The 24,550-nt window shown below is 41.8% G+C and overlaps 4 protein-coding genes across 8 annotated transcripts; 3 read left to right on the top strand and 1 right to left on the bottom strand.

Annotated features, from left to right (window-relative positions):
• The first annotated feature begins 1,563 nt into the window (after positions 1-1,563).
• LOC115684508 (WUSCHEL-related homeobox 8) lies at positions 1,564-5,162 on the top strand. Of its 4 annotated transcripts, none has more exons than XM_030609262.2 (3): positions 1,564-2,000; positions 3,612-4,142; positions 4,632-5,162. In XM_030609262.2, the coding sequence occupies exons 1-3, from the start codon at positions 1,691-1,693 to the stop codon at positions 4,715-4,717; spliced, it is 927 nt and encodes a 308-aa protein (XP_030465122.1). In that variant the 5' UTR covers positions 1,564-1,690; the 3' UTR covers positions 4,718-5,162. The 4 variants fall into 4 exon arrangements, with proteins under 4 accessions (XP_030465122.1, XP_030465115.1, XP_056169964.1 ...); XM_030609255.2 differs by having other exon boundaries at positions 4,620-5,162; XM_056313989.1 differs by having other exon boundaries at positions 3,612-4,187.
• A 960-nt stretch (positions 5,163-6,122) lies between these two features.
• Positions 6,123-9,336, top strand: LOC115683794 (uncharacterized). Of its 2 annotated transcripts, none has more exons than XM_030608405.2 (6): positions 6,123-6,275; positions 7,272-7,489; positions 8,010-8,094; positions 8,180-8,234; positions 8,699-8,837; positions 8,968-9,336. In XM_030608405.2, exons 2-6 carry the CDS (start codon positions 7,313-7,315, stop codon positions 9,103-9,105), a joined length of 594 nt encoding a protein of 197 aa, XP_030464265.1. In that variant the 5' UTR covers positions 6,123-6,275; positions 7,272-7,312; the 3' UTR covers positions 9,106-9,336. The 2 variants fall into 2 exon arrangements, with proteins under 2 accessions (XP_030464265.1, XP_030464274.1); XM_030608414.2 differs by lacking the exon at positions 6,123-6,275 and adding an exon at positions 6,282-6,417.
• A 4,471-nt stretch (positions 9,337-13,807) lies between these two features.
• On the top strand, positions 13,808-15,946 carry LOC115683924 (uncharacterized). Its single transcript, XM_030608599.2, has 2 exons — positions 13,808-14,035; positions 14,617-15,946. The coding sequence occupies exon 2, from the start codon at positions 14,698-14,700 to the stop codon at positions 15,754-15,756; it is 1,059 nt and encodes a 352-aa protein (XP_030464459.2). The 5' UTR covers positions 13,808-14,035; positions 14,617-14,697; the 3' UTR covers positions 15,757-15,946.
• A 2,879-nt stretch (positions 15,947-18,825) lies between these two features.
• LOC115683905 (uncharacterized) lies at positions 18,826-22,832 on the bottom strand. Its single transcript, XM_030608557.2, has 4 exons — positions 22,380-22,832; positions 20,417-21,199; positions 19,532-19,579; positions 18,826-19,436 (listed from the first exon to the last, which is right to left on the bottom strand). Exons 1-4 carry the CDS (start codon positions 22,560-22,562, stop codon positions 19,116-19,118), a joined length of 1,335 nt encoding a protein of 444 aa, XP_030464417.2. The 5' UTR covers positions 22,563-22,832; the 3' UTR covers positions 18,826-19,115.
• Positions 22,833-24,550: the final 1,718 nt, after the last annotated feature.

Raw genomic sequence — 24,550 nt, 5'->3', positions numbered from 1 at the left:
CGCCGGCGAGAGTCGCCCTCCCCCGAGTCTGCCGGCCATCGTCGAGGCTTTGCAATGGCTGGTGGAGGAAAGAGGGAAAAAGAAAAAAGAAAAAAAGAAAAGGAAAAGAAAAAACAGAAAAAAGAAAAGAAAGAAAGAAAAAAAGGGAAAAAATTCAAAAAAGCAAAGGACGAAAATGTCCTTCGGCTGTGAGATCAGGCTCTTCATATCCTTATTTAAAATAAGGTTTATTTCGTTTTTCTTATTTGAGAAAACGATGCCACTTCATGTTTTTATTCAAACACAAGCTTACTTCATATCCCTATTTAAAAAAAATGAAAACAGTTCAGGTTCCTATCATGCCCTCATTTGGAATTTTCCCGTGAATGTATACCCTCCCGCTACGTATAATAACATTTTTTGGCGACGGCGACGGCGGCGACTCGCGCTAAATACGATACGGTCAGGGTCAGCTAAGCCGTGGAAGAAGGTACACGTAACGACAAAAAGAAGGAAGAAAAAACGGGTCCCACGAATTTCTCTTATCGAGAGCGAGGGGCAATGGTATAATAGGACAAAAAAGACACGACCATGTTACCCCCCCCCCACCTCGGATTTTCCGATTTCACGGTGGGAAAAGACATTCGTGGGGCGCAAATATCGCATCAATTAGCGGCGTCCCTCTCGATATTCAAAAGGGAGCACCACCGTCTCGCGATCTCCACCGACTCTCTCTTTATGTCCCCCCGGGGGATTTTACATAATCCCTTTTTCTTTGCGCACATTAAAAAATCTCGAACCTTTTCATTAATTAGGAAAGAAGGGTAGACGAGGAAGAGAGAACGATTTTGCATCGAGGTATTTTCTGCTGATGAGAAAGTCGGTATTTTCAACTTTGGCACGGTATATAATGTGTTCTATAAATTTTTAATTGTGAATTTTAGTTCAATGTGAAATGTGATCCCTGAACTTTTAATTTGTTCGATATGTTCGATGTTCATTGTCGTCTCTCCATTAATTCAAGTCCGGGGACAGCATGGAACGTTTCACTATGGTCGAAGAAGTGAATTGAATATGTACAAAAAGCCCGAGAATCACATGGAACAAATTAAAAAATCCGGGGACGGAAGTTGCACGTTAAAGTTAAAGTTCAGGAACCGCATTGAACAAATTAAAAATTTAGTGAACACAATTGATCACTCGTGTTATTTTCCCGAAATGTTTCTTGTTTTCCAAATTCGGTGGAATTTATTTATGGGAAATAAGTTTATATGACTTTAGGGGGAATGAAACGGGGCGCGGGGAAGGAATCACGGGGATCTTCTTAAAATAGAAGGTGGAAACACCTCCCCCCCCGAGGAGGGACACGTGTCGCCCGCCGAGGGAATCGAACGACAGAGAGCCAAAACAACGCGCGCGGCCCTCGCTAACGTGCGCGCACATGGGGGCCCCAGTCCCAACCAACACTCTTTAAAGACTTTTGCTCCACGCCTCTTCCCTTTTTCCCTTGTCTCTGTCTCTCCGTCTCTCTCTCTCTCTCTCCTTCCTCCTCCTCCGTCGTCGTTGTCTTCTTCTTCTTCTTGTTCACTGATCACTGCAAAAAGTACGCTCTCCTCCTCCTCCTCCCCCTCCTCCTCCTCCTCCTCAACAACCGCCGCACGCTCGGCGCATTCCTCCACACCCCTGCGCGTGCCATGAGAAGGAGGCCGTGATGGAATGGGAGAAGCAGGAACACCACCACCACCACCACCACCACCACCAGCATCACCAGCAGCAGCAGCAGCAGCACCAGCACCAGCAGCCGCCGCAGCAGGCGAAGGAGGCTCAGCAGCAGCAGCAGCAGCAGGGGGGCGGCGAGGGCATCGGTAACGGGGCGGCGGGCGGGAACGGGGTGCTGTACGTGAAGGTGATGACGGACGAGCAGCTGGAGACGCTCCGGAAGCAGATCGCCGTCTACGCCTCCATCTGCGAGCAGCTCGTCGAGATGCACAAGAACCTCACCGCTCAGCAGGATCTCGCAGGTCCTCTCCCCCCTTCTCTCTCTCTCTGTTTCTCTCTCTCTCTCTCTCTCTCTCTCTCTCTCTCTCTCTCTGTCGGTCGCTCGCGGAAATGGTGGCGGCCCTCTCGCCGTTGTTTGCTTCGGGATAGGACGATTAGAGGTTGCTGATCGGGTGCAGTTTGGTTCGTCGTTGTACTATTTAGGTTGAATTACGGGGACTTGCATCGTATGAGTTATTTTGCTGAGATCTGTGTCGGCATTCCTGCCAATTGCCTGCGCACTTCCCGTGTCTGCTCGAACGGCTGGAGCTGCAATTGGTCGGACATTCATGAACGGGCGTGTCCGTGCAGATTTTGTTAAGATAGGGAGGAGTTTGGCATGTGCACTCCTGAATTGTCGGTCACGAATTTGTCCTCCTTATAGCTATATAGCTATGTTGTCGTTTGGTAGCGGAGTTTCTCCATTTTTGCAGAGAGTTTTGTGATATTGGAAGCAAGCGGCGCATTCGTGTCTGATCAGCTAACTCTATTTTGTTTGTTCTTTTACTTCTTCGTTCGAGAGTGGTTCTGATGTAATTACTCCTCCTATTCACTCAACTCTCGTACTTCGATGTGTCATTTCTGTACACTTTCGGTGTCTCATGTCAAATTCACGTTCAGACGTGGTGCGTCTTCTTTAAGAAATTGCTGGCTGTTGGAATGTAAAAGTGTCATTTTTTAGACCCGTTGATCACTCGAAATGGAATTCTTGATTCGGGAGGAACATGCCCAGTGGCTGTTCCTTAGTAACTTTTGGGTTCTGACGAGGATCTCACTCTTTGTTGGCTACTGAATTGGATAGTTGGTAGTAAGATTCTTTTTGTGTGCTCTGAGTTTGATTTCAGTTTGATAGATGAGGATTGACGTTTTCCATTTGGAGGATGAATTATGTACCATCGGGTTCTGACTTTTCCGTACTGGAAAACTAACTGACATCTGGAATTACTGACAGGAAACAGAATATTTAGAGTCCTTCTCTCTCTCTCTCTCTCTGTGGGATTTTTGCTTTTGTCAGTCCAAATCGGTCTGTGGCTTCATAACCATGATAATGTCTGGAAGCATTTCTGTCCATAGGGTGTATGAGAAATACTGATGCTCGTATAACTTTTAATCCGTCCTTGTGTAAAAGCACATGCTACATTACAAATTGATGAACTCAAAAGCATATGCTTAAATCTTCTGTGACTCTCTTTCTTTCTCTGGGGATTTTGTTTTCCTTAGTGTGGCTTCATAATTATGATGTCTAGGAGCCTTTTTCTCCATAGAGAGGAGGTTTATGAGATATGTTAATTCCGGTAAAGCACATACTACATTATGTGTTGGTGAACGCGAATTATACCACTATATTTCTGAAGGCTACAGTTCTCTCTCTCCCTGCTGTCTGATATGTAATCTACTGTTTTAGCCGTGTAATAGCTGCCTATTTTTGTTAGATGACCCTAGAAATTTTTGTGTTCTTCTTTCTTTTTGAATGCATATTGGAGGCTTTAGCACTTCTGCACTTGATATTCCTAACTTTCTTGCATCATTGTAAAAACATCAGTTTTACGAAGCTGAATGTAGCTTTTAAGCTGACGTTTTACTGGTTCCATCAGGAGTTAGGCTGGGAAATTTGTATTGTGACCCCCTGATGACAACTGCTGGTCACAAAATAACTGCCAGGCAGCGATGGACTCCAACTCCTATACAACTTCAAATTCTTGAGCGCATCTTCAATGAAGGAAATGGTACTCCAAGCAAACAGAAGATCAAAGAGATTACTACCGAACTGAGCCAACATGGACAAATTTCAGAAACAAATGTCTATAACTGGTTCCAGAACCGGCGTGCACGATCGAAAAGGAAACTACAGAATACAGCTGGCAACAATACTGAATCTGAAGCTGAAGCAGAAGTTGAGTCACCAAAGGAGATGAAGACAAAACCAGAGATCTTTCAATCTCAGCAGAATCCAGTATCAAGGAACGAAGATATGTGCTTCCAAAGCCCTGAGATTAGCTCAGATCTTCATTTTGCTGATTCACAGACCAAAGTGGAGAGCATGTTTTCTTCAGACGGCAGTTTAAGATCCAGGAGTAGGAACCTGGGCCAGCTATCTTTCTATGATGCCATGTTGTCAAATGCAGGTACATACTCAGATATACACCTCATTATTAAGGGGAGTCATCTAGGTTAGTAATGTGTAATCTGATTTGATAACTTAGAGTCTATTGTTTCCAGACGTGCTTTTGGATGCTATCTATGTGAAACACAACAGATTAGGAGATTTTTAGCGATAATATCGGCAGAGAAGTGTTTGTATATCCATGCATTTGCTGATTATCCTGTTAGAGAGATTCAGAAATTGGTATGAACAGTTCTAGGTGAAGTTAATAATTGATCAACTCGACAACACAGAAGTGTTCAATTGACCCTCCCAAGCTTTTCCATTCAACACAGAAATTTGGCTGTTCCCTGCTATCTATGTAATGATTATACTGGGTTTCCGATCTTGGATTTGGAAAATAGTATCGATGATGGTAAATGAATTGCAAATGTTCCTTGGCAGAAAGCCAAATTTGCCTAAGCGCAATTGGAGTTGCTAATTTCTGATAAGTTCCTAGTTGGTCTTGCAGGAAACGAGCATCTGGGTGGGAAGATGGAAGTACCAGGAGCCTACGGTCTGTATCATCATGCGGAAGACTTTGGCATGAGCGGATGATGCTGATTGGTGCCGCAGATCTCTCTCTCTCTCTCTCCTACATATAGCATAACTTGCCTGCCATGCTAATGCTGATGCTTAGCTTTTGCGGCTCGCGGCGTCATAGCTAGGTCGGAGCCTAATCTTGCAGAGTTGGGTGTTCGGTTTGCTTTTTGTGAAGGAACTGATTTTTACTGAAGATCATACGCTAGTTTGACTAGTTTGTTTGGATTTGATGAACTAGTTTTGCGCAGATTTGTTCACGGGAATGGGATGATCGCTGTATATTCTGTCCAAGTTACTCTGGCTCTTGCAATTCGGGATGCTTGGCGTTTAGATAGACCCTCGAGTTAGGCCCGGTTTTTCGTCTGTCCTAGGTCTTACCTACTGTTGAAGATGAACCTGCGAAGCTTTGTGTTTCATCTAGTTTACATATATGCATGATGTCGTGCACCCGTTCAGTCAATTGTCTTGAGCGTGCAGAATTCATTACCTTGGTGAACGACTTTGATGTATTCATGGTTGAGGAAGCAGTTTCTCTCATTTTCTGTGTTGTGCGTGCGTGTGCGTGTGCAATGCAATTTGAGGAATCTCACGTCTATACCTTGTCGACTCCGACAATGCAATGAGATTTCCTATAACAAATGCAGGTTTGGGTTTAACTCACGGAAAAGTATTTATTATTTTTTCGTCCAGCTTGTTAAATTGTGAAAAAGATGTTCCAATGCTCTTTTAGTCACAACATGTTTAGAATAATTTGGCATTCAGAATAATTTGTGTTGTATTTTGAATTTGACCATGAGAGGAAAAAGATAAAATGTACGAAGCGTGTGAGACACTGTATCAACTAGTCCGAGTTCATCGAACTAAAAAGATGTCCTTTGAAACAAGAAAGCGCACATCTCATCATAATGTATTACACTTATAAGGCGTAACTAAACCGAATGGATTCGTAACTTAGCTGTGATGGTACTGATCATGATCAATTTGCATTTGTAATTGTCCATAGGGTTCGTAACATGAAATTGTCAACGCTCGGTAACTACTTAATAGCACAGAAAAACACCTCAATGACCGTAATGGTGTCATTCGACTAGTAACAACCTTTCACGCGTAGCCATTTACTTTAGGTCTTGCATGGTTGAATATCCGAGTGTCCGAAGCGCTTCGTGAAAAATCGTTAGTAACCTAATAAATTTGTCGTAAATCTCCGGCGATTCTGACATTTCTTCACTGTTCGTGAATTTAGTTCTATCATCGAGTAATTGCCCTCCCATGCCGTAATTTTGCTTAAATCAAAATAGCGACATTCGCAATCTTACGCTCAGTCATTTTTCTTAGATAAACTTATGAGTTACTATCACTTTTCCTTTTATCCAACGATACAGATTACATACTGGGAGCCGATCCCGTGAATGGCTTCGTTTGAACCATAGAATTACCTCGGAATCGTAGCCCTGTTTCGCTTCATCGGACAACCCGAGCAACGATCCGGTTACAGGTACAATCGTTCGAGTCCGAGAATTTCTCGAGAATTGGCGTCGCAGAAATCAATCCTCGGATTTCGGGCATCGTCGAGGTTGGTTCTGTTCTCTCTCTCTCTCGTCTCTTTACCCATCTTCGAGAAATTCTTGGTTGATCTCGCGGAGATCAACGCAGACCCATCTCGAATTTCCAGCGCAGGGCCTTTTCGACTCGTCGTCTCGCTGCATCTCTGATCCGTGAGTGCACCCGTTTGATTGGCTTTCGTGGTTCTTGATTTGTACCTTGGTTTTGGTAGTTCCCGGTCGCGCGCATCTCCCGTTTGATGAAATGCCCCCGAGCAGTTGGAGTGCGATCCTTTACTGAAATTTCGTATGACCCAGTTGAACCACAATGTTGCTTTTTTTCTTCTTTTTTTGTGGGGACTGCAGTAAAGTGACGACTCTGTGCTGAACGTGCAAGAACTGTTCCGCTGTGATGACTACCAGGGAGCTCTCGGGCATATATTTTAGCAGATTCTTTTTGTAGTTGGTCGGGCGATAAAGAGAACTTGATGGCAGCTAAAAGATGTTTTGAGTTGAGTGGCTGTGGCAACGCATTTAGCAATCTAAGTTCTAACACTGATCGGTGGGGAAATCGGTTAAGAAAGGTTTTGGGGGCTTATGCTGGTTTTTTTTTGTTTGTTTGGGTTTTGAGGAACACTTAATGTCTCTGGGAAATCAGGTGGAAAAAACCCGGGGTTGGGGGGATTGTGCTAGATTTTTAGTACCAAAGGTCAAGCTTTTCTAGTGGAAGCTCATGGGGTGAACATTATGTGCCTGTCAGAATCACCACCTCTTATTCTAGAGAATTTGGATATTTTGCGTTTCAACTCATTGTTATATGCTGACGTATCTATCTGGGCGATTGCTTTGGTCCACATCTTCTTCATCTTTGATTCCATATTATTTACTTGGGAGTAGATATACTGCTCTGATTTGATAGAAGACCTAACATCTTGATGCTTTTCGTTATTTGATACAGCGAAACTGTTATAAGCTTTTGTTAACAAATTGTAGACCTCTAAGGTTACAGTGTTTTTTGCTCCATGCAGGTAGAATGTGAAACCATTCGGATGGTCATGAACCCACATCAATGGGAGAAAATTCATTTGCCCACAGAAAATATACGTATTTCCATGACCAGAAGTATCCCAGTGAAGCAATCGACATCCACCACATTGAGGTCCGAAGTAATGGTGCAAAGGGAGTTTTTGTCTCTCTCCTTGCTGCCATCATTGTGGGGAATGCATTGTATCTTGTCCTTGTCAAGGTACATCAGTGACTAGTCAGTGTTTATTTTAATGGGTGAAATGAAGTGTCCTTGCTCTTAATGACTTCAACCCAAATGCCTTCTATTGCTGTATTATTGGTTATAAGTCTGTTTAATTTTTGCGTCTCATTCTTTATGTTTTCTTGTTTTCTTTTGAGATTGTTGGGGTTTGAAATCAGACTTTCATTTAATCTTGGGTACTTTAAATCTTAAAAAATGTGTGGATAATTGCACTTGAAGTCACCTTATCTGTTCCAATTCTCTTTTTAGTTTGGCGGGAAACTCAAAAGGAGTCTTTTGGTTTTGCTTAAAGTCAAACCCAACACACCTATTGTAGATGACTGGAGTTTGCAACAAAGAGTTCTGCCATCGTCAAATAAGTTTGAAATTGGAGTTGACTATTAGTATATTTGGTCCAGTTCAGTCTAGTTGTGTTCATGCGGTACTCTACTGAATTTGGAACATGTAGACTCATGATGGTTGTTCTGTTTTTGTTTTTCCGCTTTTGTTCACGTGACAGGAGAAATCAGTTACTCTTCTTTTCTCAAGCTTCCTTTTGTGGGCATTTCTGAGAAAATTGTTGCTCGGGAAACCTGTTAAGAAAGGTCAGAGGAACCCAGGTCCTGTCTACTCTCGGGTGGTCTTATCGTATCGGTTTAGTGTCTGACATCTTTTCATTTGATAATTCAGAATCTGTGGTGATTATGCCAACTCTTGGGGTACAGCTTGAAACTCTCTATCTGAGGTACTTCTGATTCATGTGTACTAATATGCAGTTTGATTGTGGGTTACACGAAGAATTCGTTTCTAGCTGATGACTTGAGCTCTCTACCATTGCATGGAAATATTAGATTCTAGATGCTTACGGTTTATAGTTGGATCATATCAGGATTCATGAAAATTATACGCTAATTTAAGAGAACATGAATTTGATGAAGAAGTATGATTCTGAAATGACAGGGGGTACATATGTTTGGTTGATTGTCAGAACTGAGACCGAGTATTTACTCTGCATTCTCTCCTGGAACGACAAGTGGCAGCCAATTCTTCTCATTCATCCTCTATGTGTATGCACACTTATGAATCTAGGAATTGCGAAGGACCATTGTCAGATATTTAAATGCATTGTTAGGTCATTTTGTTGAGACGGGACATGCGTACCATTTATGTACAATGTTGTGCCATATTCTAAATTCATGTTTTGAACAGTGGCCGAATCATGCGTCAGTTTGTTCCCGTCAGCAAGATTTTAAAACCTGTGCTACAAGAATGCGTCACGCCAGTCACTTGTTATTGGAGCCTGTCTTTGGTTTTGCGTGAGGAAGAAGAACTGACGCCCGTTTTCAAGGTATGACGGATCTCTTAATTGAAGTACGCAGAAAGAGGTGGAGTGAAATGGTGAATTTGTTTGGGCTCTGAGATCTAATATTGATGGATGCATTGGAAACATATTAAGACCTTGTCCTTGTCATTTTCAGGAACTACGTCCACCATTGAAGATGCTAATCCCAGTATGGAAAGCACTCTGTGCTGCCACTGATGAAGGTAGCTCGCATCCATGCACAGAGGACGGTGGAGATGCTGACGAAGGAGTTCGATCTGAGATAAACCCGTGACGTGATTGAGCCGTCAATTTTGAAATACAGAAGCCTGGTGATCCGTCGCCTTCAAGAAAGCCGCGCCACGGTGACCCTGTCCAATTTGGCCAACTGAACCGTTATTTTCACTGCTTGAGATGTTCTTCGATGCAACTGCAATCGAAGGGGTGGGTGCTTCCATGTCTAATCGCACCCCCGCTTATACGTGTGGATATATTTGCATATACGCGTACTGGGATATTGAGGTCACAGAGTTGCGCGAAAAACCCCAATCAAATATTGTCAAAGTCTCGGTGGACGACACAGCGGGAAACCCATCGGAAGCTGAAGCCGGAACTGACGAAAATTCGATTGAGAAGCTTTTGATTGATCAAACCCGAACTCAGTTCGGGTGAAGAGTGAAAGATTGCCAGGTCGAACTCGTTCGAACCGTGTCCTCGATTCATCGATACGCGAGCATCGAGAACGCGAGTCTACCGGTGCGTAGGCCCGGATTCGCCCCCGGAAAATTATCACGGTGGTTGTTGGTATGTGATGCGATGGCCGATGGGCCGTTGTCCAGACAAGCACGAACATTCTAACATATAAACGGGGAGGGAGATGTGGTTGCTCGGCCTGGGCTAATGTGAATTCATGAAGTTTGTGCACGCTAAGTAGCGACGCTCACCCACGCGAACCACGAGGCCGGCGGCTCTTTCTTCTTCTTGCATAAATGTAGAAAAGAGAAAGAAAAAAAAAAGCTTTTCCATTGCAAATGTCGTCATAGGTAATAAAAAATGAAATAATGAAATCAAACCCGCGAACGCCCTTGATATCATTCATTAGCGGGAGAACGTTTAGGGTAACAGACTTACGATCGATAGGTTATGTTTTCCTCTATCCCATGGTCGGAGAAAATGTCTCTGATGGGTCGGCTACTAAGTTACGAGCATTTGTAAACTTTACTAAATATAAATGCGGGCGGGCGGGCGACCTTCGTCGGTCCGACCGATCAGGAATAGAAGAAAATAGGGTCGATATCAGATTATGAAAGTGTACTGTGGTAATGTTTAAGATTACCCAATGGTCAACGGAATGAAAATTTAATTTCGCGCATTAACGTGGGTATGCGACGAAGAGGAGGAAGCGATCATTTTCGCGCATTTATTACGAAATGTGGCTGCCGTTCGACGTTAATTAAAATTAAATTTCCACATTGAGTTAATTTAATTCCTACCGGTAGCAGAAGCACCTAACCTTCTGCTAACTTGTGGGTACAACGCACCCCTTTCGGATTTCGGTGTTTGTGGACCCTAATCGACCTTGTTTTTTTCTTTTTTTTCTTTTTCTTTTTCCTCTCTTATTTTTTGTTTTCCTTTTTCATGTCGAGACCGATTTCACGAGGAAAATTAATGAATTAACACGATTGCGCGCCACGACCGATGGAGAGGGAGAAAAGGGAAAAAAAAAGAATAGATGAATTGACGAATGCCCGAAAAATAGAATTGTAATATATCTGAATTTCATATTCGATATATGTGACCAATTTTTAGTTCGAAAAATTAAAGAAAAAAAATCAAAGCTACGAAATTCATGGGAGAGGCGCAAGGAACTGTGGAGAGAGTAGGCAGCCACTCTACAGATAAGGACTTCACATTTGGCCCAAAATTATTGGATGGGAGGCGTGACGTGGCTCACTTCTCCGTTCTTGACTCTCCTTTTCTTTTCTTCTCTTTTTTTCGAATATTTTCGGAAAATCGTCATGCATTCCCACTTTTCACAAAAAAAAAGGGGGGCAAAAAGCATCCGCAAATGCCCTTCGGAAAAAAAGGATGTATGTCGTCGTTCTTAGAACGGGCAAGGTTAACGGGTGCTCTTGGGGTATACTTGTTATGTAGAGTGAGACGGAATAGTTCGATTTTCAAGACACCAATCGGTCATAATACGAGGGCAATTGGTGCATTGGAAATTGTAAAGTTTCCCTAATTGGTTACTCAATAAGTTTCATATGATTCTTCTTATAATGATCTAGTTAACCGGAGTATAAAATGGGTCATCTTCCTTTTTCTTATACTTGCTACCCCCAAAATGAGCTCGTATATCCAAAAAAAAAATGCTCAATGAATTGTAATCTTTTTTTATCTTCTCTTCCCTTTTTTTTTTTTTATATACTTGGGACGGAATAACATGAGAATGGAATAGTCGCTCTGTTGGGATAGAATACGGTAGGAATACGAATGGAATAACTATTCTCTCTTTTGATTTGCATTATGGAATAGTTCCGAGACCATGTCCTAATTTGGTTTACCAGCATTGCACCGGAAATAAGTTAAGAATGATACCGATACCCATCTTTAACGAGATATAAGCAAAGTGCAATTTCTTGTCTTATCATATTGTTAAAATTCATATGGGAAATTATTACAATTTATCAACAACAATATAGCTTTTTGATATCCATATATCAATTGTGTGCTATTTGTTATATGATTAAGATTTACTTTCCAAAATTATTGTGTAAATTAATAGGCCAAAAGATAGCATTCGCTTTTCAATGAAATGAAAGGTATAACTTATAAATTTTACTTATTTCAATAATTTTTGTTAGATTTATTTGACTATAAATGGTAAATTATTATTATTGCTAATGAATATTAATAATGATCTATCCAAGGAAGTAGGAATGCCATTAAATACATGTTGTAAACTGGTGTATTAAACTATTTATAATTAGAATCATGACTATGAAATAAGCTTTCATTAAGTGTATATGCTATAATTGAATTAGATCACTAATTTATATGCGGACTATAATAAAACTAAAAATCATTATATAATCATATATGGTACTTTATTAGTTTTGTTTAATATTTTTGCAATACACATAACATAATAAACTATATTAAAAATAGTTTCATTATCTAAATATAGTAAGTGTAATCATCACGAAAAATTATGTAACAGAGAATGACGATTTAAGGATAACTTTATGTTATTGAATAGTATATACTGAACTATTTATAAATTAGACTCATAACCATGAATTAAGCTTTAACTTTTTTGTTAAACTATGCTATAAATAAAGTAAAAAATAATGTTTTTTATACTATTAAAATATTATGTAAAAAATATTCAAATAACGGGGATTAATTATTATTGAACAGTTTTGATTTACTTTAATTATATATATATATATATATATAGTAAAATTGCTAGGTCATTTCTAGAATATAAAAGTAGAAGCTATTTCAAGCTACATAGAACGTTTCATCATGGGTGAATTGGGCATAGAGCAAAAATGCACTTAAGTTCATATTTGCAAGAGTGACCTTTTTATTCGAGGAACTATTCTCAATACATTTAGAGCTTGTCCATAGCCTCGAATGTATGTGCTATCAAACACTTTCAATAATCACCGTGACAATATTACTCCCGTGTTTGGCCGTCGGGAATGAAGATTTGGATAGAATAGAACTTGACAAGGTATGAAAATTTTGGATTTTTTCATATATATTTGGCATCTTATTTTATAAATCATGCATAAGATTGGATGTCAATCACGCGTAAGATTGGATTGTGAATAAAATCAAGATTAATTTTAGAAAAAAAGGAGGTAAATTGTTATACCAAAAAGAGGGGACTGCTGCTCAATGCTCAGAAGACCACACCGTGTTATAGCGTGGTCGCCTTGGGCTAAATCAACCACACCATGCGATCTTGTTTTTGATTGTTATGAGGGCAAATTACACATGTGCTTTTCTTTTGAAATTTTGAGAATATACTTATATGTATTAAAGTATATTTATGGGCATTAGAGAGTTATGTGTAAAATATCATTAGTTATTACGGATATTATTCGGTATTTTGTTATTTTCTATGATAGCCAACTTTCTTGTTAAATTAAATCATTTTCTTTCCCATGTGTATTGTTCGGGTATTATAAATATCCCTTCTCCAATAAAGTGTAAAGTTGAGTCAATTTAGTAAATATGTAATTTTTGTTGATTCTCTCTCTCTCTCTCTATTTCTATTGAAGATCACAGAATACTTACATGGGCCTCATCGTCTCTATTACCTTCCTGTGGCCGGTGACATCAACATCTTCGTCTCTATCAGGGCGTCGAGCTGCGTACCAATCTCTGCTCATCATCAGGAGTCGCGTCTCGCTGTCATTAGTCACATAGTGAATTCCCAATGTTGTCAACACTCAACAAGGCCTACTATGGACTTCATTCGTTGTGGGACTCTATTTCGATTGCGAGTATCTTCAATGAGCGGAAGTCGCCGTCAAGTATCCAGGCAGCCATGGGCGTCGAAGTCGAGCACACCTTCATGGAGCAACCAAAGTTGAGCGACGTGGGGGTGACATTGTCAAGTATCCAGTCAGCGGTGATAGGCCGAAGTCGAGCACACCTTCATTGAGCAGCCAAAGTCGAGTGCCGCGAGGTGATGCCATTTTCAGTTTGCTGCAAATTCAAGTTTGGTTCCCACACGGTCCCAATCAGGTAAAATGAGAAAGAGTGTCAACTTTTTTATTACGTGTTTCTTGAACGCTCGTCAAATTCGGTGACGACGTGGATCACATTCAATTTGTGGTTTAAGATCCGGCTTACACAATTGTTAATTTTCCTTTTTTCAGTCCAATTTTTTTTTTTATAATTTTTTATTTGTAAACTCCTAACAGTTACAAACTGAAATTAGGAAAATAATTACAAAAGAAAATAGGAAATACAGAAACCCAAGCAACCCAACCCCACAAAAAATTGCATACCACAACAAAAACAAATGGGGGAAGATCTCCATCTCTCCACATGACCTGGATTTCTCACACCACCTCCTCCTCCTCCTCCTCCTCCTCAGAAAACCCTAATTTCACCTCTCCTTCTGTAGTATTCTCCTCTGTCTCCATCTCTCTCTCTCGCTCTCTTCTCCCTCGAATCTCCCAAAGACATGGAAATTCAGAGGTTAGGTACGTCAAAGTCCAAGGCTTTCTGCTCTCCGCACTCATCTGGGAACAGATGGGGTCTTGGTTTTTTTTTTTTAAAATTTTATTTTTCACGTGTTTATGGATTAGATTTGCAAAGTTCTCTTGAATCGTGCTTCTGGGTTTTTTTGTTAGCATTGAATTTGATCGAATTGCTTGGTCTTGATGCGGTATATTGGCAGTTTCAGCAAATTTGTCAGCTTGACGTTATAGGGAGCTTGGTGTTTGATTTTTGTTGTGGTGCATGTTTGATTTGGAACCATGCTGGTGTGTTTGATGACGATCTTATTGATTAGAGGACGGTACGATGATGCTGGATGGAAATTGGGGTGTTGGGTTTTTTTTTATTTTTATTTTTTTGGTCCTTTGATTTGTAACATAGGAATGAAAAGAAGAGAGCAGCATCAATTTAAGGAAATGCAACCTTGATCAATGCTTCGGTCGATCTGAACCGGTTTTCCGTTGAAAGCTTTGGCCGATGTTCGGATACGAAAAATCAGATTTTAGGTTCTCTTTCTACATGAGATGATGGACTTAGACATGGTCTTGTTTTTGCTGTTTTCCAGAGTGCACGTAGATGGATTTGCATGTTGTGCCGATTGAAGAATTGTTCTCGCCGATGAGCTGGAGCATCTGATCATAAGGGGATGATGGAGGGTAATCTATGCGATGTCAATCACTTGGATGCCGATGTGCTTTTGCCCCCGAGGAAGCGTCTGCTCGCAGGACTGAAGAGGCAGAATGGCGAGAGCGATTGTGCTTCTCATGCCTCCTGCTTTGCCTCGTCGTCATCATCATCACCGTCAAGTGTGTTCGATGCTCATCTGAATAATTTGTTGCGTTCTCATGCCGGCGAGTCTGACCTTTCACCTGAAGAAATTGTGGAGGCATCAAAATCAGCAGCTGCATCTAAAGCTAAAGCTGCAAAGGCTGCGAGAGCTGCAGCGGAAGAGAAGGCCGCCATTGCAGCAAAGGCAGTGGCGGCTGCCAAAAGCGCTTTGGATTTGGTTGCTTCTTTTCCAGAAGAATTAGGAAACAAGGACAGGACTCTAAAAAGGAATAAGCTGCAAAAGCATGTTCCAGTTCACTCTTTGTACAGAAATCAGAGGGCTGTTGAAAGTTGTGGGGAAGACGAAGAACTCGCACGAAAGCTGCATCGAGCTATAAATAGCTCTCCTAGGATTTCAAAGAATTCATCGAGCTCTGACTCTAAGGGTCAGAGGAAGAGACCCAGAATCTTGCCTAATCTAGATGAGGCTAGGGTTCCAAATGCAGGTGTAGTACCGGGGGAGATTTCACCCAAGTGCAACGGACATGCTGTAATGGGTGAGATAGATTCTGAGGGATCTACGTATGAGGTGAACGTAACTAAGGTGGACGAAAATTGGGAATCCAGTCGGTCGAAGGAGAGAGTTTGGGATGATGGGTGCAGTACTGGTAAAAAGAGGGGAAGAGTGAAGTTAAAGAAGTTACCTTTGAGCATCTGTACTTCTAAAGATCAGGCAAACCCGAAGGACGAGTCGAACAGTAGACGCTCCCCATCGAGTGAACAGAAGACGGGCAAGCCTGTTGCTGGCAATGTGCCTTTGTTTTCTGTAGAACCTTCTATGGATGGTGTGAGGCCCTTCGAGACCACTCCAATTTGGAAGTGTCAGGAGTTTAAGGCTCCCGCCTGTGTCAAACAAAATAAAGTCGTGCAGTCGTAATGTGCGATAAGCAAATTTTGTTTGTGACCGTTATGATAAGAGTCGATAGCTGAAATAGAGGTCCCGATATACGTTTGAGAGAACGACCTTTATTTGATTTTTTTGACCTTCTTTTTTGCTGCTTTCCCTTTGTTTGTAATCAATTGAACACATGCATGTATATTACTATTTGTATGTTCTTTTGCTTGAATCCAGGCTCTGCATTGCATATCTACTGTATTCTGCCCGAGGTTTGAATAGGAGAAGGATGTAATGTCATTTGACACAGAATATCTTGTCCTGCCAATGGTATGAAGTCTGAGGTTGTCGTGGCTCGACCTCATTAATTTTTCCCGGCGAGTATCGCATCCCTGCAGCATGGTTGCAGCTTGTACATATGGTCTCGGCCTCTGCCTCTGCAATGCATATTGCATTCCTGGCACATGACATTGTTTCTGATGAAGATTTTCTTCCTGGTGTTTTTCATCTGGCAATTTTGTGAATGGGACATGAAATGGCCATGAAGATTTCTGTCAGCGTTCTTGAGTGTTTGAAATGGTTGTGAGATGGGCTGCTCCACTCGTTGGCTTCCTTCAATTGACTGGTCAGAGTCGGTAATCTCCAAGTCCAAAGCATTTGCTTTACTTGCATGGCATTCAGTAATATTTGCTGAATATATTCCTTGATGATAATCTTCGGTTGGTTCACGTTTCCCTCTTTTCTTCTCTCCCTTTATTTTAGGTTGGACCGACCCACGTTTGCTTACCCATAAATCCAACGTTTTGTATGTGATTTGAGAATAAGTTTAACTTCTTTCTTTAGAACGAAATGATTATTTCCTACGGCATCTTTTCGTTTAGAGGTGATTAATGTTTAAACTGCACGCTTGCATTTTGAGCATCACTCTGTAAATGATTTTCACTCATCACATCTCTTCGCGCTTTCGGAGGCTCATCAAAGGCTACGCAAGAGATGTTAGCTTCAGATTCTGAACATGGTTTTTGCAGAGGTGCTAGCGAGATCCCCCCCCTAGCCGATGACACTACTAAAAAGTTTGCGGAAATATTTTATGTGCCGGTTATGATTGGTGTGCTGTAACCGATCAATCATATTGTTTGCGTGATATATATCTCAATCGAATTTGTGTTTGAGTTTTAAAAACTATACTTGTAGTTTGATCAAACTTGTACCTATGATATTTGACAAGTCAGCTGAGCCTGCCGACCCTGCTGAATCCCCTTCTGATTCCTTTTTCCTAAATTTTCTCAAAGCAATTATGCTTTACTTGAATTTGTGGTTAGTGCTCTAAGTTTTTCTTTAGGTTTTTTGACACATGGAAAAAGCATACCACTCAACTTTCTTTTCTTCCTTATTGGTTGCTTGGCAGCAAAATTCGAATCCAAATTACGGCACTCGGGTATTCTCTCGGGGCTATCTTCCGGAGTACGAACCCGGTCGTCGACAATTACCCGTTGTTCAGGTGAAGAGAGGCTGTCGTATTTTGGTGAGGATTACTCGGGTTCTTAGAAACCCTAGAGGACAAGAGAAAGAGACTCCAATCTCGAAAGCTCAAACCAGATATGAATTTGTACAGAGCGAGCTAACAATTTGACATTTGGGTGAAGTGAATTGAAGACAAAGCGTTATGTGTCCATGTCTAGATCAAGCTAATAGAGATAAGATTGGCCACTCGGGACCAAGCAAGAAGGCCGAAAAAAGAGGGCAAAAGCTGGCCTCTATTCAATTACATCAAAACAAATCGCCACTCTCTCTCTCAGTAGATGATGACATTGCACCACCTAAATGGCTCTGCTTCTGTCACTTTCTTCTGTCCTAGAGCCAAAGAATATATAAAAAGAAAGGGTTAATTTACAAAAAAATACAACAATTTTTTTTATTTCGCCTTGATAAAAAGCATTGTTTGGATCGAATTTGAAATTTCAGTAAAATTTGACCATATTCTATGGGACAAAAAAAAGTTCAAACCAGAAATATCACTCAACACAAAGTTGATACTTTGTTTTGAAATTAGTTTGGTTTGGAATTAGGCCTAAAAATAAATAAATAAAGGAATGAGCTTCAAGACTTGGGATATTTTAGGAAAAAATAAAAAAAATTTAAAGAGAGAGAGAGAGAGGGACTAGGATATGATATTAATAATGAGGTGGCCAAAATTAGAAGTTAGGAATTTAAAAATTTTAATAATAGGGGGGGAGGGACCACTGGACCCCCCATCCTTTTCGGGAGTTGCTCTCGTCTCCTGAAGGGGCCCCCGCTCGGAAAAAAAAAAAAAGAATCGTCTTATTGAAATATAAAAATCAAAGACTGTCGTAATCTACTGCTTCATTTTTTATTTTGAAATTTTTTTCTATTGTTTCTTCTCAAAGATCAACACGCGAGACAAATGAGGCCCGTGTCATCAAAAGATAAATTCAACTCAGATGGGTTCGGGATATTAAAACCCGTTCGTCAAATGGATTTATTAGGATAACGCAGCAATGCACTAGTGAACGCTCGATAGAAATCCATCACATCGCTTGGTAAACGAAATTTACTTATGTTCGACGTCGTTTCTTCTCCTTGCATGTTCAATTTCCCGAGATGTAGAATGAGGGGATCTTAGTACCTTTTCATTGTCCCGAGAATGTTTGCTCGGTAAAGTTTTGTTAACACACAAGAGTCGCACCATACATCAGAGGCTTTTTCGGGATGTTTATTAGCCAACGTCGGCGTAAGATATAACCTAGCAGATCACTGTTTGATTATTAACGTTCGGAAAACCTTAGTTATGATACTATCCTCAAGCACGTATGTTGTTCAATGAACGGTGAATCTGTACGCATTTTGTCACACTAAAGGTAAACCTAACAACAGTCCTTTCGATCCGGGTCGTGTCTGGATCTTTTTGCCGCATCTTGTTTTCCGGTCATATCGACCATGTTTTATGAAAGGACACGACGCTCCTATGCATCAAGGTTTGTGAAAATTAAGGTTGCTGTGCAAATAAAATGACGTTCGGTGTCCGCAGTCAATCGCCCTTTTCAGCTGTCAATACAAAAGCAATAAAGTACTTTAGAGAAAATAACCGTGGAGCAGCAGTAAAATATATAAATATAAATTCCAATGTCAAGCAAAACAAGCAACTTCTGAAAGCCAACGTATGTGTTTTGTTAAAGCCACAGCTAATTATACAAGCCATCAAAAAGGCCTATCCGCTCCTCGTCATTTCCCAGAGGGGATAAAAAATATTAACTTTACATCTGTTAGCAGAAAAAGAATCTCTTTCGAAAAAAAAAAAAAACCCACCAAAATTAAATTCCCAAAAAAGAAAAGGGGCTTCAAAACTGCTTTTAGAATTGCAGCCAGAACTCCCACCCCTTTCATTTGCCCACCTTGATCTTAAGGTTGCTCACACCAGCTTCTAGCTTGTGGACTCTCGAATCATTGCTCGCGACGTTATGGGTCGAGTCTCTCAAAACGAGCCATGGATGTTGCAGGCATTGCTGAGCAGTAGGCCGCTTCTCGGGAGCAAAGTCGAGAAGAGGGCAAAGGAACTCAGAGAGCTCGAGAGCATCGGTCTCAGAAAACTTGTATTTTTCCACGAGTAACCGATCTAATGACCAGAATTTCAATCTCCTGATCCTTTTCAGATCGCCATATCTGTCAAAGAAATCCTTGGATCTAACTCCACCTGTGGCAATCTGCTCACAAAGGGGAGAGAATATAGTACACCCTTCAAAGCTGTGATCACATATGTAACGGAAGGAAGACTAAGATTAATACAAGGCGAGCTTACCTTTTTTGGAATCTTCCCAAGAAGTTCCATCATCAGTGCTAGGTGATCCTAACCCAACAAAAGAAATTTCAGTTAAAAACGATTTTGATGCAGCTCAAGAAACTTCCACCTTTACCAAGTAACAATGACAAACTGTCGCGTGATGGAAGGCCAACTTCACAAAAATTCAACCAAGCACATTTAGACGAAAATGGATGAAGAGGTTGCAAATATTCATAACGAATCATACATCAAGAGTTCTGAACAAGTCAACGGTTGACAGATCGTCCATAACTTCAAAGCTCAACCACTGACAGAATCAAACTCAGTAACAGTTCAACAAACCATCATGTCAGCCAAAGTATTTCCTTGTTGACCATCTCAAGGTAATTAGCAGGTGCCAACAACAAGAAAATATACCTAATAATCATATAATAAGCAAACTGACAAATGAAGTATCATGAGAAAACTCATAGCGAAAGTATGCTAACAGTGCCACTGCCACTAACCTGGAACCAGTAGTGTGCATTCACACACGAGCACTCGAACATGCAAGTGTGGAGAGAGAGAGAGAGAGAGAGAGAGAGAGAGAGAGAGAGAGAGAGAGAGAGAGAGAGAGAGAGAGAGAGAGAGAGAGAAAGAGAGAGAGAGAGAGAGAGGCCATTTTTTTGTGCTTGAGATGGTTTCACTTATAAGGTTGTCAAGAAAAATAAAATCTAGAATCTTTAATCCAAACTGCAAAAAGTCAAGAGAAGCTTACATGGAACTAACAAGTCAACCTTTACAAGCAAGGAACACCCATTTCTGGCCAATGATGTTTAGTATCAAACATGAACTGATCAATCAGATGTTTCAACTCACGCAATTATTAGACAGTATAAAACATGATAGGCAAAGTAATCCCACCTCATCCTCACTGAAGCCTTGACCACCTTTGGGAGCAAATAAGATATCACCGGTAGCAAGCTCGAAGGCAGTGCAGGCAAATGACCACATATCTACAGAAAAGGAATAACCAGACTGGAGTACAACTTCAGGAGCTCTATACTGCCTCGTTTGAATTTCATCTGTGAACGGCTTATCCACCCAACATGCATTCCCAAAATCCACAATCTTACACCTTACATCAATCCCATCCAAGCTTCTCTCGGGCTTCGTAGATGCGTCTCCCATCGATTCTCTTCTCGCTGAAATCTTAGCAGCAGCTCTCCTTGCTCTCCTTTTCAACTTTTTCTCGATGATGCTCATGGTCACAGCACCATTGAGATTGCCCTCAGGCCTTTCAAGTATAGGAGACACGCCAGACCTCACTGGGTCTTTTGCCGGATCCATAGTGGAACAAAGGAGAATATTTTCAGGCTTCAAATCAGTATGGAGCAAACCAACTTCTCTGTGCAAGTAATCCAGACCAATCAAGATGCATTTACAGATTTCTCTCACTTTGTTCAATTCAAGGCCTTTATACCGATTGTACTTGATTAGTCTAAGTAAGCTATCACCAAGAAACTCAAGGACCATACAGAGATGCTGCCCATTTGGGCCAGCATGCTTAAAGTGGTCAACCAGTCGCACAACACATTTTGAATTTGACGGGTCACCGCTGGCAATTGCCGATAACAGTTCGATCTCGTGTAAGGCAGCTTGAGCAAATTGTGCCGCACTTTTCTGGATTTTAAGAGCAACATATTTCTGGAAATAATTGGAAAAAATTCCAAATTCAGGATAAGAGCATGGATCACAAGAACCAAAATACTTAGAAGCAACTAGGAAAGAAGAGAGAGCACATCGTTGAACTAATAAACTACTTTGGCTTCATAGGTCCATCGTAAACTCCTGACACTGACGAGGTGGTGCACTGATCCTATTTATGGTATACTTAGTTAATTGTTTGAGACCATTATAGAAACTGATGACTGTCATGATTCCGTGTCAAGAAGTTAAGTAAATAACAGGAGAATGTTGCGAGCACTGTCTATATTTAATATGGAGATTCATTCAACATTCAAATTATGAGGACATCAGACTTATAGGAGACCGCACCTGGAGACATTCAAGGGATGCTAATCTAATATAAGCTCTTTCGTTTAGCCCACTACAGCTCAGAGCACATGAATGACATCAGGATCCCCCAGCAAAAGGGTGGTAGTTAAATATGAGGCCACATTAAAATCATTAGCCAGATGAGTCCAGGCACGTAACGCCTCTACACGGACTACTTTACAGTTCAACTTAGCACTCTGTATAAACCACGGTGAAAACGAAACAACCTTAGATAAGCTCAGATTAAAGGAAACACATGGCTTTGAATCAGGGGACAAAACCATCCGAAGATCATTCGGATAAAGGCGCTATATCTTCATCCGGACAAAAACATTTTCTTTGTCATTCCGGCCCCCAAAGCAGTGATATCCCAGATCATAAACCACCTTGGTCAATAATAACCAAACGACAACACACCATCTGAAAATACCAGTCACCACCACCAACGATCAGAGCAAAAATACATCTTTCCGAAACTCTTCCCCGACATGATTTCAACCGCTGAACAGCCATCATCATTCCGAAAGAAAAAAAAAAGCGAAACTTTTTAAAAATGAATCAGCGAAGTGATCAATCGTCAAAAACCAAATCAATTAACATTCGCGCAAAACCAACAATACCAGATCAAAGCCACCTTTCCTTACAACAATGTCCCAAGCAACAGCAAACACGCCCGCGATCAAGAAACAGCCAAAAACCGCCGTTCAGGAGATCATCCAAAGCCAAATCGCCAAAAAGTCAAAACGAACCAAAAACGATCTGAGAGAGAGAGAGAGAGAGAGAGAGAGAGAGAGAGAGAGAGAGAGAGAGAGAGAGAGAGAGGTGTTACGGAGGATCGAGTGTCGTAAGCGAGCCAGACGGTGGAGAACTGGCCCCACCCGAGCTTCCTCTGGGCGATGTACCGGCCGCCGGCGAACTGGTCGCCGACCCGCACCGCGTGGTACCCGCCCTTCCGGTAGTTCTCCATCCCCTCGTCGTCGCCCTCCGAGCCCGACGAAGACGAACACGACATGGCGATCCTCCTCCTCCTCCGGCGGCGGCGATGATCCCCAACCCGATTCGATCAAAAAAAAAATTCGGGATTCCACAAACACACACGCACCCGGATGATCCCCCACCCTTCAAATTGCACCGCGGGCAACCCAGTAATGGCAGATTGCGAAAATGATGAAGAAGATGATGATGAAGAAGAAGAAGAAGGAGAAGAAAAGAGGAAGCTTTCTTATTGATCTTGTTCGGTGCGATCTCAGAGAGAGCGAGAGAGAGAGAGAGAGAGAGAGGGGGATGATATATGTGGCCTTTTCTCCCACAAGGCGCTCTCTCTCTCTCTCTCTCTCTCTCTCTCTCCACTTTTCTCTCCTCTCTTTCGCTTGCGCTGGTGGGTCTCCATTTTTTTTTCCCAATTTCTCTTAGAAAGCAAAATAAATATACAGAAAGAAAAAGGGAGGAAAACTTTAATTAATTTTGTAAATTTTTTTTTTGGGTCAGCAGGAAAATTTTCATTTCGTTTGTGTAATTTCATTACCCCCCTTCTTTTTTTTTTCATTTTTTTTTTTTGGAAAAGGAAGTGAGAATTAGGGGGCAGGATTCATGAGATTTGGTTGTGGTTAGGTTGAGGAGAGGTATCATATGGTGAGCAACCCAATTTGATTTGATTGACAAAAGAACAAAAAAAGAAATCTCAATTCCGGCGCGGCGAGATCGTGTAAGAAGAAGTACGAATGAGGCGCGTGCTTTTTTGGACGCAATCTCTCCTTCTTATTTTCGTGTGTTCCGTCGATAATTGGATGCAAATATACAAACTTTGCGCATCGATCGCGATAACATGTCATATCGGGTGCGAGTAGTAAATTGAAACACCTCTTTGACGCCAACCATCTTTGTCCCAGTCAAAAGACAATAGGAGCATAACTTCATCTATTCACACCAAACTTCTTGCCCCCCCCAAAAGGAAAGAGGTAAAAAAAAAAAAGACATTTCTTTAGAATTTTGTCACAACAGGAAATGTGCAAAAAGACCAGATTTCACCCGGGAAGGTGGTACACAAAGCCATTATTCTTTCTTTCGTTTGGTAACCGAAGAGGCTGATGGATGGTAGATAAATTAGCCAACCCACCCCATTTTTGGGTCCAGCTCTGTTGTTTCCTCAGATGTTTCATGTTGCTGTCCCATATGAAGGGACAGAGAGCAGAGCATAAATGCCCCATTTTGAGCAATTTTGACCCAGAGAGAGATGTCAAAAGTTTGTATTTTTCTGGTAAAATTTGAAGGGAAAATTTCATTTTGGTACTCAAAGTGAGAGTCTTTTCTCAATTTGGTACTTAAAATGGACATAGTCTCAATTTGATACTCAAAGTGCCCATTCAGTCTCAATTTAGTACCTGAGTTCGCCGGCCGGTCAAATGTTCACCGGCCGGCAAGAAATTTACTATTCCGGCTACCGGAACAGTATTTTTAACTTTTTAAATTTTTTTCTTTTTTCCTTTTTCTGTTTTTTTTCTTTACCTTTTCCTTTTCTTTTCTTTTTTTCCTTCTTCCCTCCGCCACCCATAGCCGTGGCCGGCAGATGTCACCGGCGTCGGCCCTCGCCGAATCTGGCAAGGGCGAGGGTTGCCCTCGCCGGATCTGGCGAGGGTGGCCCTCGCCGGCGTCGGGCGAGGGTGGCCCTCACCTGGGCTGGCGAGGGTCGCCCTCGCCTGCGCCGGCGTCGGGCGAGGGCCGCCCTCGCCTGGGGGGGCGAGGGCCGACCCTCGCCGGATCTGGCGAGGGTCGCCCAAAGCCGGCAAGGGCCGATGCCGGCGACCTCCGCCAAGCTGCCGTCAATCGTCACCCTCCTCAAGTCCTGCAAGAACTCCGCCCACATCGATCAGCTGCACGCCCAGATCATCGTCATGGGGCTCGAGCAGGACCAGTTCGTGGCTTCCCACTTCGTCTGCCTCTCCTACTCCCTCTCTTCTCTCGCCTACCGCTCTCGCTTCTTCGGCTGCATCCTCGACCCTC

Source organism: Syzygium oleosum, unplaced genomic scaffold, assembly GCF_021117445.2.
Source record: "Syzygium oleosum isolate NSW1041296 unplaced genomic scaffold, Sole_v2.1 Sole_v2.08, whole genome shotgun sequence".
Lineage (NCBI taxonomy): Eukaryota > Viridiplantae > Streptophyta > Magnoliopsida > Myrtales > Myrtaceae > Syzygium > Syzygium oleosum.
The sequence above is the reverse complement of the archived record's forward strand: the minus strand, read 5'-3'. Positions and strand labels throughout refer to the sequence as shown.

Coding starts and splice junctions, on each gene's coding strand:
- LOC115683794 (XM_030608405.2), top strand. CDS start 7,313: ATGGGAGAAAATTCATTTGCCCACAGAAAATATACGTATTTCCATGAC. Junction 8,095..8,179: donor CGGGAAACCTGTTAAGAAAG/GTCAGAGGAACC, acceptor TTGATAATTCAG/AATCTGTGGTGATTATGCCA. Junction 8,235..8,698: donor CTTGAAACTCTCTATCTGAG/GTACTTCTGATT, acceptor TGTTTTGAACAG/TGGCCGAATCATGCGTCAGT.
- LOC115684508 (XM_056313987.1), top strand. CDS start 1,691: ATGGAATGGGAGAAGCAGGAACACCACCACCACCACCACCACCACCAC. Junction 2,001..3,611: donor CGCTCAGCAGGATCTCGCAG/GTCCTCTCCCCC, acceptor TGGTTCCATCAG/GAGTTAGGCTGGGAAATTTG. Junction 4,188..4,619: donor TATTAAGGGGAGTCATCTAG/GTTAGTAATGTG, acceptor ATAAGTTCCTAG/TTGGTCTTGCAGGAAACGAG.
- LOC115683905 (XM_030608557.2), bottom strand. CDS start 22,562: ATGTCGTGTTCGTCTTCGTCGGGCTCGGAGGGCGACGACGAGGGGATG. Junction 19,580..20,416: donor AAGGCTTCAGTGAGGATGAG/GTGGGATTACTT, acceptor TTGTTGGGTTAG/GATCACCTAGCACTGATGAT. Junction 19,437..19,531: donor TTGGGAAGATTCCAAAAAAG/GTAAGCTCGCCT, acceptor CTTTGTGAGCAG/ATTGCCACAGGTGGAGTTAG.
- LOC115683924 (XM_030608599.2), top strand. CDS start 14,698: ATGATGGAGGGTAATCTATGCGATGTCAATCACTTGGATGCCGATGTG.